This window comes from Phyllostomus discolor, chromosome 15 (genome assembly GCF_004126475.2).
Source record: "Phyllostomus discolor isolate MPI-MPIP mPhyDis1 chromosome 15, mPhyDis1.pri.v3, whole genome shotgun sequence".
Lineage (NCBI taxonomy): Eukaryota > Metazoa > Chordata > Mammalia > Chiroptera > Phyllostomidae > Phyllostomus > Phyllostomus discolor.
In genome coordinates, this window is record NC_040917.2 from 15,618,977 (window position 1) to 15,634,754 (window position 15,778).

Below are 15,778 nucleotides of genomic sequence, written 5' to 3' on the forward strand. Positions count from 1 at the left end.
CTGACGTGGCTGGCCCGGAAATGACTCCAAGAACCCAAGACTCGGACAATGAAAATTTCACTGAAACTGTGCTAGGCTTTTGGGATGCTGGTTTGAATAAACTTAGCTGTTGGCATTGACCTATATGTCCCGAAATGATCTAGACACTTGGCTGAATTCATCCTTGGCACGCAGGTCAGTTGGGAAGCTGTGGGGATGATCCAGGAGAGAATGAGAGATTTAGGTGGAGTGGAGAAAGAGAGAGCAAGAGAAGATTAAAAGATTATTTCATAATTTTTAGCTTAGGCAATTCAGGGGGGAAATGGAGATGCCGAAATGGGGGAGAGAGAGAGGAAGAACAGAATGTGGGAGATGAAGAGTAAGAAGTAGCTCTCAGTCACGTTAATTCTGACGTGCCTTTAGACATGTGAGTGGAGACACTGAATAGGAAACTAGGTATTCAGGAGGGAGAATGAGGTTAGGGCTGGAGATATAAAATAATTTTAAATATCAATCAAAGTAGTCTTTTAAAATTGTTTGTTAAAATAAAAAAATTCTTTTTAAAATTTTAACCCCATTTCATCATTATGACAAATCATTTAGGAGAAAATTATAGGTATAAAAATACTGTTACTGATTTCCTTAGACTGTCTACACCGACTCATGAAACATCAGTGGAGCTTAGTGTAAACCAGGTGCAAAAATAAAAGAACTTTTAACCATAAAAATCGTGGACGCCCTGGCTGGTGTGGCTCAGTGGACTGATTACCAGCTTGTGAACCAAAGGGTTGCTGGTTCGATTCCCAGTCAGGGCATGTGCCTGGGTGGTCAGTGAGGTCTCCAATGGGGGTGTGTGTATGTGAAAGGCAACCACATATTGATGTGTCTCTCCCTTTCTTCCTCCCTTCCTCTCTAAAAATAAATAAATCTTTTAAAAAATCATGGAAAAACTTTTTATAACAAAACCTACATGGCATATCAAACAGTTGCTAATTATGTATTTAAAATACAATATTAAGTTATTGATAGGGCTATCCTGACATGTTCTTAATATATTTTCATTTTATATAAAATGGGATATATAGTACTTTGATTTTTCTATGCCTATAAAATATATTCTCTCTATATTAAAACACTATAAATAATAAAACACTAATTTCATTCGTTATACATGAAAACCAGGGTTCTAGTCACCTGGGTAATAATGGCATAATGAATGGATGGATGGCTTAACCAACATGGCCAATTGAACAGAACTGCCCATCACCTACCATCCGCCAATAGACTCCCACTTCCCCATGAAGCAGGAGACAGCATAGGAAGAACTCTGAGACTACAATACTGGCACTGGCCGGCACTTAGCACCCTGGTTGCCAGGAAATGCCTTTTACCAATTAGGTGGAATAAACAGTAAACTGAGGCAGGGAGGAGGAAGGAGACAAGTCTCACACGCTAACTCAGCAGTCCTGGGCCTGGTCTGATAATATTGCCAGGTGTTCCAACATCACAAGAAACACTATGTTAGCAAGAAAGAAAGTCCTTGAAATTCTATGTAGCATTTCCACTATCTGGGGAAGAAAGCCTTGAGACTGTGCTTTCATCCTGGGGCCTGAGTGCGGGAGAGGGTCCCTGGTGCCCGAAGAAAAAGCCCATGAAACAACTTTGGTGAATTGCCTGTGTCTGGTCGCTGTCTGTTTTACGAGGGAGTCCCTGATGCTCGCAGAAAGAGCCCATCAGTAACTTTGGAAAGTGCCCCAATTTTAATTAGCTGCCTCCTGTCACGTATTTGTTTTACAACGAGATGACCAAATGGAGTCTGGAGTAAGGTAAGGATTCGGGCTAACATACCCCCATTCATCCCTAAGTTTGGGTAGTCACATTCCCCCAGGAAAGCTGGCGCCACATTTACCCGTTAATCAATATGTGACTTTTCCCCCTCCAATCCCACTGACTGTGTAAGTCCTGAGAACAAAGGACTCACGCGCTCTCTCTTTCTTTCTCTCTCTCTCTCTCTCTCTCTCTCTCTCTCGGGGGCGCTTGGCTCTCGGGCCACAGGGCCTCGGGCCACCCAGCCTCAGGCTGCCCAGGGGCCACCCTGGTCTCCAGCCTCTCTTGCTTTTCTCACCCTGCTTCGCCCTGAAACTGTCTTTTACCCCCAATTCTATCCAGTCCTGTTCTCTTCCATGGGGAAGGGCCACTAAGAAACTGATGACACACTACTAGGTCTGCTGATGTGTAATTCTTTACATGCGTCGGCAAGAAGAACCAGGTCTCTCCCGTCAACACCCAGACACTCCATACCTCTCTCCCTTTTCTAAGTCCTACTCCCTACGGATTTACTTGCTCACTTAGGATGGGCCCCTCTGGCATCTCACCCTGTATTTCCCAACCACTTGCACTTACCTTGACCGCTAGGAGGCTCTCTACCGTACAGTTTTTGTGGAGATAGGAGGACTTGCCGATAACCTCCTGGAGGGCGTTCCAGTGCCGGGGCTGGAGGCAGGGGTTCCCCAGGGCGGTGATGATGGGCAGCTGCTGCTTGAAGTCCGTCACCGACTGCTTGAGGTGCGCCACCATGTTGTTCCTGGGCAGCCCTGCGGGTGGCAGCGGCCAGCGGGCTCACGGCATGCTCGTCACGCTTTCTACACCAGACTTAGTCTACCAGTTATCGGTCTGCACTGAAAGGAGGAGCTTCATTCCATTCGTGCAGCCTCCCACAGAACGAACTGTGCACTAAAGAGCAATGGTGACCGGCACTGGAGACTGAAGCCCAAGGCCACACTATCCGATGCCATTTGGTACCAGGTCGTCACCGACAAGACAGACAAAGGGACAGCCAGGCGCACGCATGTGCATCCGAAAGGCTGTTATAGGCTTTGGGCTCTTAAATGCCGCTCAGCCAGAAAGAACATCACAGGGGGCGAACAGCCACTACTGTTCGTGAGGAAGCTGTGTTGACACTGGACTGTAGGGAAGGTGGGTGAGGACCTGGCTGTGGAGCAGCGCTGCTCAGTCCTCCGGCCCTGATGGTGCACCGAGAAGACGCACGACGCAAAGCCTGCGCAGTTCAAGGCTCTGTCCCTGGCTGGGGAAGAACAGGGAGGGGCGGAGACACGGCCCAAGGTGGGGACTCGGGAGAGCTGAGAACTACACCCAGTCTGTACAGATGGGGCTTCCTTTATAAAGGCATGCCGAAGGATAAAATGTTTCTCAAGACACGGTTAAATAAAAGGACAAGAAAATAACCTCGGTTCTTGCAAGTCTATGCTTTGGTAAACAGCAAGATTTCACCCGGGACACCAGGGATGAAAGAAGGTGTCGTCGGTTTATTACTTTCTGTGCTGCGCTCCAGAGCACGCCCCACAGGACACTGAGAGAAGGGGCACAAGGGGTGTTACGTAAGAGCAGGGACTACGGGAGATTTGTCCCCGACTTTTCTCTTGACTCGACTTTTGTGATGTCGTCGCATTTCTTGTCTAACTGAAAAACGAGCAGATGACCGTGTCTGTCTGGAGTGTGGCTGAGAGATACGGGACGAATTTAAAGATCCAAAGCGCTCCCTTCCCAAGGGACACGCAGGCCTCCTCGTGGAAGGGACGTGCCATCATGGCGGTGCTCACCCGGGAACAGCCTCTCTGCACGGACACGCCCTCGGAGCTGGTGACCCGTAGAAGGGGGACCTCTCCGGGCGACTCTGAGGAGGTCACTGCCCAAAGGACACTGCAGGCGTCCACAGGTTGGGGAGGAGTGGGTGCAGATGCTGCAGGGGGTCCCCGATCATCAGAACCTCTGCCCTGAGAGGAGCCAGAACCCTGGGGCAGTGACTGGGCTCCCGTTGGGGACCCGACTTTTCAAGGACATGCAGATTATTTGCAAAAACATTAAAAAATGTTTGTGCAGTTTTCGTCTCTTTTTTGCTTGAGAAAACCACCCTACCTATAAACCCACACTGCCTCTCCCATCACTAACGGCCATGCCTTGGGAACAGGTAAAGACGCAATGACGACGTTGCCACCCCAGAGGGCATTCTGCACGGAATCCTAGGCGGGAAAACACGGGAAAGGCGCTCTTACCTTTTTCTAGCACGAAGATTATGTTCATCCATTTTGAAACGTTTCTCTGGATCGATTCTGTGTCGACATTGCGAAGAGTGCTGTTCCTCCACTCCTGAAAGAGTGTGCCCCACTCCTCTTGGGCGTCCCATAATATTTTCCTTAAGGTCAAGTCATACTCAATGTTGGAGATCTCCGACAGCGCAACCTGTGCGATCTCTTCCAGGTTGAAAGTGTGCACGTGGGCCTTGGCGTCAGAGAAGTAATCCGGGTAGCTGGTGTATATCTTCACTTTGTTAGCGAGGCTGGCGGCTTCCTGGGACAGGGTCTGGATCATCTCCGTCGCCATGGACATGCGAGTGCCAGCGTGGAGGAGGATGGGGGTGCTCGTCTGCAAAGTCACAGCGGGACAGTCTGAGAGCTCACGAGGGTCGGCCCTGTGCGCGCACACCCACGGCTCGGCGGCACGCGGTCCGAGCTTCACCGAGCAGGGCCTGCAACCATCGTCTGCAAAGATTACCTCTGGTACATAACTACGCGTGTTTATTGTGGGTAATGTTAATCACGTTCGTTATTATCGCCACCAGGTCTGCAGCTTACTGTGTGCCTTCTCTGTTTCGGGCACATCACCTCACTAAATCCACGTGACGATCCTGAAGGGTAATTAATACTTTTCACAGTCTTTCAAAGACATTCTGAGGTCATCAAGAATTTCCCCACCAGCACATGGTAAGTGGAGATGCCGGGGACGGGCCTGCATTTCCCCCTCCTGACCCTGTCAAAGTCCGCCTTGCCTGCGTGCTGCTTGTCACGCGCTGCCTCCTGTGAGGGCCTGACTGTCGCACATTTGCAACGACGACGCCCAAAGAGGGGCGCACGTAATATTTCGCCCTGACTTTCCCTGACCAAATTAAGGACAGTTTCGCTGATTTATTTCTCGTGCACCTCAGAGAACCTTGTACAGCACGGTGTAAAGGGCAGCAGTGTATCAAATAACTGTTGAAAGAATAAGTGGATTTGGATCCTATCATCTTATGTTTTCAAATCAGCGCAAGGAATTGCATGTAACATTGTTTCATGGATAGCGCGGTCATCAAATAAACACTAACAACAATCAGTAAGTTGCATAAAATTGATACACCCTATTTCTGTGATAGTGGATAAGGCTTAATACACAATCTGTAACAGCGATATCTACAAAATGGATAACATGGTTTTCCTTAGGCTCCTCCTGTACTTTCCCATTCATCCATATTTATGTTTGTAAATGAGTTACCTTGACAGTCCCACCCCAGCTCTCAGGCAGTTCTGGGGGGGTGGGGGTTGGCAGCTGGGGGCAATCAAAGCCTCAGGAGCTTCCTGCTGAGCTGGGGTCCCAGGGAGGGTCAACCCTGGCGATTTTTTTTTCTCTCTGGGTTCTGCTGCTTTGCTCCAGACGAGGGTGCAGCGGTGGAAGTGGGTGGCAGAGCACTGCTACACGCCCAAGCTTTCTAATCAGGGGACTGAAAAGAACAGCACAGGGAATCTGGAAAAGGGGGACCTAACCCTAGTCAGCACAGCCAACTCTCACACTGAACAGTCCACTACCCAGAACCAGACCAGCCGCCGACTGGTGCCCCCGTGTGGTGTAAAGCTGAATAGCACCGCAAAGGCTTCAATCATTGAAAAGACACCGAAATAGCAGCCCAAAAATGTGCATTGAAACATGTCACCTACACCTAAGTCAACTGCCTTCTAAAGAACCAAAGTATCACTGTTCTGTGGCACAGGGGCAAACACAAGGCCCTCAAGCCGAATCCGGCCCAGCACCTTGTTTCTACCCGGTGGCAGCGCTGAGCTCCCTGCCCCTAGTTAAGGAGGAGTTACATGAACACAGTCCTAGAGTCACATTCGGCCCCTTGAAGGCAACCGCGAGGCTGATGTGGCCCCTGGTGACAATGAGTTTGACACCCCTGTTATGGGATTTAAATAAAACACAGTCTCACAGCCTATTACATCCAGAATATATAATACAAAGTTAACCTACAAAAAAAAAAATCAGGAAAACCTCGACACATGTGGGAAAAGATAATCAACAAATGCCGGATGATGCAGATGTCGGAATTGTCTGACAAAGAGTTTAAAGCAGGAATTATAAAAATGCTGCACCGATAAAAAGAGAGAAAAGAATGAATACTCTCGAGCCCAGTGGTAAAACATAAAGCCACAGCAAAGAAAACCAAAAAGACTTAATGAAGACACGTACAGAAACTTCAGAACCGAAAACCAACAAAGAAAACGAAATCTCACTGGAGCTGGCTCAGCAGCAAGATGCAGGTGCCAGGGGGAAGAACGAGGACCCGGAGACAGGTGTTCACTCCCAGGTTCCTCCCAGGAACCACCCATGGCCACAAAGGGCTAAGTCACCCATGGCCACACCCCTCTGCAGGCCCATGCAGAGGGGTCAGGGCCCAGCCCCCCGGCTTCCCTCCAGGACAGTGGCTCAGGGCCGTCCTCTGGTTGGAGAGGTCCCTACGGGCTCCTTCGTGGGCTTTGTGGCCGTCGCCTGCATTTCCACACCCCCCTCCACCCAACCCTGACTCCCTCACAGTGAACTGACTGCAAAGCATCTCCATCCAGTCGGGGCCCAACATGGTGCACTCGGCTACACAGAGGGCGGACGAGGGACTCTGCACCCGTGTGTCTGTACATTTCTAGCAGCAGTTCAAAGACTGGGATCGGATGTGTGAGCCAAGGAGTCTCCCGTGATCTCCGTTACATTTCTGTGGGGCAGAACGGGCCAGCGGTGCAGACGGAGAAACTGGGAAAACAGCAGCCATGAGAAACACTGCCGAATGCATATAGAGAGTGAATAGAACGTATCTCGGTGGTGAGGGTGAAGGGGTGGTGAGCGGTAAGGTTTCTGGTGCCCCGGCTCTCAGCTGCTGCGTGAGAGCAGGCAAGTGACGCGAGCCCTTTAAATCCAAGGGCCAGACTCCCCCGTGGAGCCGGGAGAGCAGAGCATCGGGCGTGGTCACTGGCGCACGGCAGAGGCACAGTAAGTGTTCGGCCTGCAGGTTACGGCTTGCTCCCCGTGAGTGACGAGTGAGTGCAGCCGGAACTCTCAGGACCATTGGGCCCAGGCTGGGGCCCAGCACGATCTCCGGGTTCCATGGCCCTTCCCTGCTGTGCCCCCTCTGGAAGTCTGCTGAAGTCTGTGGAGAGAGTCCCCAGCTCGGCTGGGATCTGCTGTCTGCATTCACTCGCCATTGAAGGAAACTCGGAATTTCGGCGAGAGGTTAGTGAAAACAGACCGGTGCCTTCACTTCCCACTCAAGCTCATGGATCGCCAAAATTCCGTGTGTGGACCCCACGTTAAGAGCATACGGGTTGCCCTGGCTGGTGTAGCTCAGTGGATTGAGCGCGGGCTGGGAACCAAATTATTGCAGGTTCAATTCCCAGCCAGGGTACATGCCTGGGTTGCAGGCCATAACCCCCAGCAACCGCACATTGATGTTTCTCTCTATCTTCCTCTCTTCCCTCTCTAAAAATAAATAAATAAAATCTTAAAAAAAAAAAAGAGCACATGGGTTAAATTATTCACCGAAGAGCCCATGGAAAGAAAACACCTATTTGCTTAGGCCTACATGAGACTAAGATCAAGTTGATTTTTTAAATGAAAAAACAGACACTTACTTTGGCCTTCAAATTGCTGATGTCCACCCGGAGGCCAGTGACAAACGCTTCCAAGTTGTCTTTGAACTGAGCAATCGCAGCGCCTTTGTTCGTCTGGCTTAGCTTCATAGCAGCTTTCAGCTGGGTGAACTTCATGAGCAGGATTTTGTGCAAGGCGACCTGCTCTTCTGAAATGCGGATCTGGTAATGCCTTAGCACGGAGTACAGCTGAGTGACCGTTGAGTACTCCTTCTCTAAGTGAGATATTTTTGAGGAGACGGCATCCAAGAAGGTAAAATGCTCCAAAAACTCTTCTATTTCCTTGGGATCCCGCTCCAGCTCTCGCAAGGACGATTCTACAACCTGAAAGCATCGGCATTGTGGTTTTTTTCATTCATTCCTGGTTTTTCTCTCAGTCCTTCCGTGGTGTCTGCCGATCACTGAAGCCCGCGATTCCACCTCGCACACACCTCCCCACCCGGGGTGCTCCTCAGACCACACAGGGCCACTTCCCCGGGCCAGGCTCTCCCGGAATCTGCCCTCGAGCCCAGAACCAGCTCCCCCACAGTCCCCTCCCATGTCCAGCTGGCCTTCATACTGGCCTCGCAAACACTCCAGTGGCTCCGTGTCATACCCCTGTCCCAACAGGGAAGGCAGGTAGAAGGTGACACAGGGTGTGACTTCAGAGGAGGTTTCTTTGAGGAACTGGAGTTTGATCAAAGGCCCAAACAAATACAATGCACACTGGAATTTTTTTTTTGGAGGATAATACCATCATGTATGTTTTCCAAGTGCACATTTTATAATCATAATCTCCTAATCTTAAAGGTTCTCAGGCAATAGGAATTTCCAAAAAATACTTACTTCCAATAGATCTGCATTCTTTTTTTCAATTATAGATCGCAGGAGGTCCTGGCTTATCCGTATGATATCCTCAACGTACGGCAAGCATTGTGACTGGTAATCGAGGCTTGCAACGTTGAAAATACCAATGCGCTTCTCAACGGCCATGATGATAATTTGTTTGAGGTACTTTCTGAATTTGGACAGTACAGCTCTAAACTCGATGGCGGTCAGCTTGTGCACAGACGCTATTTTCAGGCTCATGAGTTTGGCCCTCTCCACCATAGCACAGTACTTTGTGAACCTGCAGCAGTACGCACTGACGAGGCACATTAAGTTCCCCGTGATGGTCAGGACGCTCACAATCTGTAAATGCAAGTGTTAGAAACCTAGTCGGAGTTTTACTTTAAGAGTGAAAAAAGCATGGCCCGAGATACGGATAATTCTGCTAAGAATACGTACCAGCTGTACGAGGAGTTCCTTTCATTAGGGACCTCTACTACATACACACACTGAAAACCTAAGACTTTAAGAATTTCACGTCACTTTTTGTATCTGGCTTTTATGGAAAGGTTTACGAGGCCATTTAACTCTGTAATTAGCGTGTTATTCGGAGCCACGTTCTACAGACACTGGCCATCGACTCCTTGGCTGGTCACCCTGTGCTACTGGCCACTTCTGTGTGCTATGGGGTGTTGCCCCGTTCCCAAGACGTGGCTGCTTTGGATGGGGTGGAATCCTGGTGCAAGCTAAGACCATTCCACTCCCTTGGGACCTGGAACCGACACACCCAGTCGGATGGATGGTAGCGGGGAAAGCCAGGGCCACGGCAGTGGCCACACTGGCAAGGCGGCGCTCTGAGAGAACCACAGAGGACAAGGCTCACTTTCCCAGGGGAAGCTGGGAAGACGAAGGCGAGCAGAGAGGAGACACCACGAGGAAGACGAGCTGGGAATGACCCTCCAATCGCTACACATGACGACACCATGATTTTTCCTTAAATCCCTTTCATCCGAGAATGTTAGTGGGTTCCTGCTCATTCAACCGAACATTCCTTGAGAGAAACTTCCCAACTTACTTTGTTTTGGTAGACAGGATCCATTTCAAAAAGGATGTGGCAGTCCGGCCATCCGGTTTTCTTCTTCGAGTCCATTATACCTTGTAACTTACTGGATAAGTCCGTAGTTAAAATCAACTCAGTAAAGACAGACAGGCGGGGGTCTTGGCAAAGCGGAGTAATCTTGGCTAAAATGTAGAAGCAAAAAGCTAGTGTTTTCAGAAGTCCCAATGTAAGCAACACCTGAAAATTAGCCGTGACTTCCGGAACTGCTGGTAACTCGGGCTGGTTTATTACCGGGGGGCAGGGAGCAGCGTCTACGGATAAACGGAACTCAAAGGCAGGTGTGAAAGTCTGGATTTAGTATTATGCAAACAAAAGAAGCAGTTTTAGGTAACTGGTGGGTGGAGGGGGGGCCTGATGAACACAGAAACTACGAATGAGTCACCAAGTGACATTAACATGACGTGGGCGTGCTGCATGAAGAGCACTCTACCGTCAGGAGGATAGTAAGATAAGGAGATACAGCCTCTATTACTAATGAGTTCACAATCTAGCTGGACGATTGGATATTCATGGGCAAAAAAGAGAACTCTGATCTCACTTTATACACTTTAAAATAGCAACTCAAGATGCATCATACACCTAGAAAATAAAACACACGTCTCCATAAACCTTCTAGAAGACGACACAAGAAAAATCTGTACGACTGAGTTAGACAAGGAGTTTCTAAATACACGACCGAAGGCATCATCTACGAAAGGAAGAAAAAATGGATCAGCTGTATTTTGTCCAAGTACGAGGTTTAGCACTGTGAAAAGGAATGAAAGAATATATGGCACATACTGGGGGACAATGCTTGAGGATCTGGTCACCGAGAAAGAACTCGTACCCGGAGGACACGCACGGCCCTCTCACAGCTCGACACTGAGCACAGCCAGCAAAAAGACGCCAGGAGATGCCTCGGATGGCAGCCGAGGCTAGAAGGAGGGCCCTCCGAACGCGGCAGCCACGCGGTGTGACTGCGGGACGATGCCGTGTCTAGGGAGCTGCAGGGGGCCAGCTCACGGTCAGACCAGCGACTGCCACGTAATCTCAGGTGCTGTACGTGCAGCCGGAAAAGAACGAGACTTTCCGCAAGGTGGGAGCAGTGTCTTTCTTTTGCTGTGATGCAGAAGATACTGCTTATTTGCATTCAGTCTCTGAAGATTCTGTAGTACGTCAACTAGGGAAAAAAAAATCCAAGCCTTCTCCGTTTTCCTGATTCTACGGTTATGGGTTCAACTGCCCCGTGCTCAAGTAATTCCAAATTCATGTTGATTTACCCTGAACAGGGTGGATTTATGTCTCTGCTACACCATAACATCTGCCACATCCCGGGGTAAAGGCATTAAATGCCTGAACTTAAGAGAATATTGCTGAGAAATACAATGTATCTAATTAAACACGTAAAACACTTACTTATACATTTTTCAATGCCAGTCACCATGTTTTGAATTTTTACCGAAAACTCCAGTCTGTTGGGAGCAATAAAGACGTTTGTGGGGAATTCTAAAAGTCTAGGAGAAAAAAAACAAAGCACATTTCAGACTAATGCAGTAACTAACATATAAAATACGATTGCTTATAATTCAAAACTGTTGACTACTTACTCATCATGTTTATTCTCAAAGGAGGGGTCTACATCTATTGGGATCCAGTGAAAGAAAGAGAATAAAAACTTGATTAATATTTATACAGGCCAAATGACAAGTTGCACCCTGGCTGGTGTTTCTTGGTGGATTGAGCACCAGCCTGCGAACTCAAAAGGCTGCTGGTTCGATTCCCAGTCAGGGCACATGCCTGGGTTGCAGGCCAGGTCCCCAGTAGGGGGCGTGTGAGAGGCAACCACACATTGATGTCTCTCTCCCTCTTTCTCTCCCTCCCTCCCTCCCCATCTCTGAAAATAAACAAATGACCAGTTGGTATGTGTCAGCGCTTCCCAATCACCCTGAGAACAACCTGGACAGACCGTGGTCAAGCACTGTGCCCTGCTCCCCAGATTCTGATTACGGGGGTCGCCGGTGGAGTTCATGAGTCTTCGCTTTCACTGGAGTCCCAGGTGCCGTTCCTCCTGGGGAAGGGGGCGCTCGGGGCCCCTCGGTGGCGACGGTGCGCGTGCGAAGGTAGAAACGAGTGACGGTGCGGTCACCCACGCACACTGCCAACGAGCTGTGGGCTCGTGCGTGCCGCGTGCGACCTTTGACACGTGCGAAAACCAGCCCTCCTGGTCGACAGCACGCACACTGCTCTGCTTTCTCCCACGTGTCCATTCCCAGCTGTTAGGGTAGCTCCCTGCATCCTTATTTATTATTATTGGCCCTCATCCGAGGCTAAACAACAATAAAGCTTTTCACTGCTTTTAGAAAGAGAGGAAGGGAGGAAGGGAGAGAGAGAAACAACGATGGGAGAGAGAAGCGTCGACCGGTTGCCTCCCACAGGCACCTGGAGTGGGGATCGAACCCACAACCCAGGTTATGTGCCCCGACTGGGAATCAAACCCACAACGTTGTGGTCACCAGATGATGCTCCAGCCAATTAAGCCACATCGGCCAGGGTTCCCCCTTCATTCTTAAAAGTCTCATTTGTCTTACCTAAGAGAACTTCTTCAGGGTTGTCATTCGGTTTTTTTGGTTTCGTTCTTCGGTGTACATCACACGCGTGTTTTATGACGCCGCTGACTTCACTTTTTGGTGTTTCCTCTTCCTCACGCATCGCCGATTTTTCAGAGCACTCAGCAGACCCTAGCAAGTTCTCCTCAGAATTTTCGGGAGAATCACTCTCTCCAGGAATCCTCAAGCGCAGATTTACTTCGAATATCGGTGCATGTATTTTTCTCAAATCCTTATCCACTGCAATGCTATTCGAAATCTGATTGAGCAGGGAGGATACAGCTTCAGGGACAATACAGTAACGAAAAGAACATTTCATTCAGAATAACACAGAGACCTAAATTTTACATGATAAGTAACTTCAGTGTAACTGAGTGACATCGTATTACCACATAACTGATATTTGCTGTGTTAAATTAAAATAAATGATACGCTCCGGTATTCCCCCCCCCCCCCAAAAAAAAAACCTTTGTAAATGGATGCCAGAATGACCACCTATCAATCACCTTAGAGCTTACTAAAAGCACAAACTCTCAGGCCCCACCCCAAGGACGGGGCCCAGGAAGCCGAGGCGTTCACAAGCTGAACGGGTGGCTCTGCTGGGCACTCAGGTTTGGGACCTTGCCAGACGGACAGGTATCTCAAATGCAGTCCCACGGGTCCTGGCTCGTCCCTGTCCCACACCCATGAGGGCTCGGGCGTCCCGACTGGAACACGACAGGTGTAAGAACAGAAGGGACACAACGTGACTGCCCTGGGGCTCGGGCTGGGCACCAGCGCCCCCCTCCCCCGCCGCCCCGTCCTGACCCCTCATGCCCCCCCAACAGTGCTCCGTGCCTGAGGCGGCTGGGATGTGTGTCTCACTGTTGTGGTGGGATCACTGGCCGGAGCCCGGCCTTCAGCTCCAGCCAGCGGCAAACAAAGGCACTAAGGGTAGCAGCCAAGGCCATGGGCATGCTACGGAGCTGCGGGGAGAGAGCCCGGGCCGGTCGGGCCGGTGCTGGAGGGGGCAGGCCAGCCAACAGGCTCTACACAGACCGGGCAGACCCTCCGTTTGGGAGGAGGAGGAGCAAGTTCTGGGAGCGGGTGGTGGCGGCGGCTGCACGGCACTGTGCATGGACCCATGCCCCCGAACTGTACATTGAAAAATGGCTAAAATGGTCAATGTTAGGTTATGTTTTACCACAAGAAAAACATCCATCTGGACAATTCCAAACAAGCATATACTGTGTTGCATAGCTTATTCTGGGAAATGACCCCTCACCCTGGAATGACGGGCCCTCAAGCCCTAGTCACCTCCTCATGGTACAGCACATAACTATTTTGCATGGAATCACTCTTGAAGGGTACACCACGCCGTCTGACTGACAGACAGACATATCCTGGTACACTTCTTTCTGACACGGAACTCACGGCGCACTCACTACTGACACACTGGTCACTGCTAGAAGTGTCCTGGGCGCCACGGCAAACGAGGCACCCTCACCGAGGCATCGTCACGGTAACCCCAGGCAGGAACTGGTGCCCCCGCTGCACATAGGGAGAGACGGGGGCTCCGGGAGCTGGTGCTACTGTGTCAGAGGCAGCCCTGCCAGCGCGTGGCCAGCCTGGAAGGGAGGCGTGGGTCTGTGGCTCCATGCCCCAGCGACAACACGGACTGGGGCTTGAACATCTTTTTGTAAGAAAGTCAATTTTTTTGGCTGTTAGGCTTTCTGTGCCAACAAGAATGATTCAAATCATTTGCTTCCGCTAGGTGGTAAACTCGGGATGACCCGGTACGTTCCACAGCATTCCGTGGGCCGTGGGGGGAGGCCTTCAGCCTGGTCCCTCGAGGGACGGGGTCAGACCCACATTTCCAACGCCCCAAGGGGTATTGTCACCCGGCTGCTCGCAAGCACCTCTGACTCAGCACCTCCTGAGATAAACTAGCCGTCGTACCTTAGACTGGGCATTTGAAGGGACTCCAGGGGGCAGCCCACACCAGACACGAGGTCGGCACAGGCAAGCGCAGGGGCGGACCAAGGTCAGGCGCTGGGAGCAAAGTGTGAGCGAGACGCCGGAACCCGGGCTGTGGGCAGGAACGGAACCAAGGTGGGGGGGGGGGGAACAGACGGCAGCCGGGGCGGTCCCCGTGCCCGTACACATCGAGCCGTGTCACAAGCCAGAGAGTCCCCAAAATAGGAAACCTGATAGGACACAAAGGCAACTCAAAAAAGGAAAATAAAATGGCTACTCATATGGATGTTGAGCCTCGGTATTAAAGAAACACAGAAATAAAAAGGGAGACACCACGTATCACGCATCAGACTGGCAAAGACCAGACGGTCGTCAAAGACGGAGAACTGGTAGGGAGAGAGACCCGGGGAGAAGCGCGCTGGCGACGGGAGCGTGACTCTCGGCGGGGGCACGATGGCGGCGTGGGCAATAAACCATCTCTGCCCTCCGGCCCCGGGATCTGCGTCCCGGACACACATCACGGAGAAGTTTCCACCGAGTCCAGCAAGTCAGCCTGCTCAGAGGCTGCTTGTTGCAGCCTCGGAGGTGACCTGAGTGTTTGTGGAACAGACATACAGAAGCTGATGGATGGAAGGAAACTCATGCAATGATCACGGACAATAAACTCTGTGTGTGTGTGTGTGTGTGTGTGTGTGTGTACACACACCGTCCCAGATTGGGTCCCCGGGAGGCAGACCCCAAGGCAGGTAGGGTGTTCATTAAGGAAGGTACTTGGGGTCAGCATCCGAGGGAGGGGCCTCACGGAGGCCAAGTGGGTGGAGGCGAAGCTGAGCTGTGCTACGGGCCAAGTGGCAGCCTCAGCTGACCCCTGGGAGCTCTGGGGCCGGAACAGCCCTTCGGGGTTGCCCCGTGCTGTGCTGTGATGCCACGCCGTCACACCCTGCAGGGCCACTCAGCGTACAGGGGCTACCCCACAAGGGGGCTTGGCCTTGGACTAGGTGGTGCAGCTGGAGCAATAATCTCAGAGAGCCGGCAGCTCCAGGCCCCCTGTGGACAGCGCTCCCGGCCCCTGGGGCCACAAGCCCTTCATGGGAGGGCGATTTGGGGGCCCGTCACCATGAGGTCTAGCTCTACATCCCACTCTACACGAGATGAACCTTAACAACACGATGTGGAGTGGAAAAAAGTACAGACAGAATGGCGGCACCATGGTATTCATGCAGATGGCAGCGTGAGTGTACCCATAACCAATAATGAATTGTTTTTAAAAATTCATTCGAGCCCTGGCTGGTGTAGCTCAGTGGATTGAGTGCGGGCTGGGAACCAAAGTGTCCCAGGTTCGATTCCCAGCCAGGGTACATGTCTGAGTTGCAGGCCATAACCCTCAGCAACCGCACATTGATGTTTCTCTCTCTCTCTCTCCCTCTCTTCCTTCCTTCTCTCTCTAAAAATAAATAAATAAAATCTTTAAAAAAAAATTCATTCGAAGCTTACACAAAGTAGATTAAAGAAATATATGCAACCTAGAGTGCAGTGAGTTCTCAGAGGGAGGAAGACTGGTTAAGTACACAGAAAAGGAAAAAAAT

The 15,778-nt window shown here is 50.7% G+C and overlaps 1 protein-coding gene across 1 annotated transcript in view; it reads right to left on the reverse strand.

The window, feature by feature from the left end:
- Window positions 1–15,778, reverse strand: part of DNAH14 (dynein axonemal heavy chain 14) — a 163,838-nt gene that overhangs the window by 124,549 nt on the left and 23,511 nt on the right. The window contains exons 11-17 of the mRNA XM_036016183.1: window positions 12,219–12,495; window positions 11,047–11,136; window positions 9,607–9,773; window positions 8,550–8,894; window positions 7,707–8,048; window positions 4,053–4,422; window positions 2,383–2,573 (exon numbers count right to left, since the gene is read on the reverse strand). Of these exons, the coding sequence (XP_035872076.1) occupies window positions 2,383–2,573; window positions 4,053–4,422; window positions 7,707–8,048; window positions 8,550–8,894; window positions 9,607–9,773; window positions 11,047–11,136; window positions 12,219–12,495 (1,782 nt within the window). The remainder of the gene's footprint in view (window positions 1–2,382; window positions 2,574–4,052; window positions 4,423–7,706; window positions 8,049–8,549; window positions 8,895–9,606; window positions 9,774–11,046; window positions 11,137–12,218; window positions 12,496–15,778) is intronic.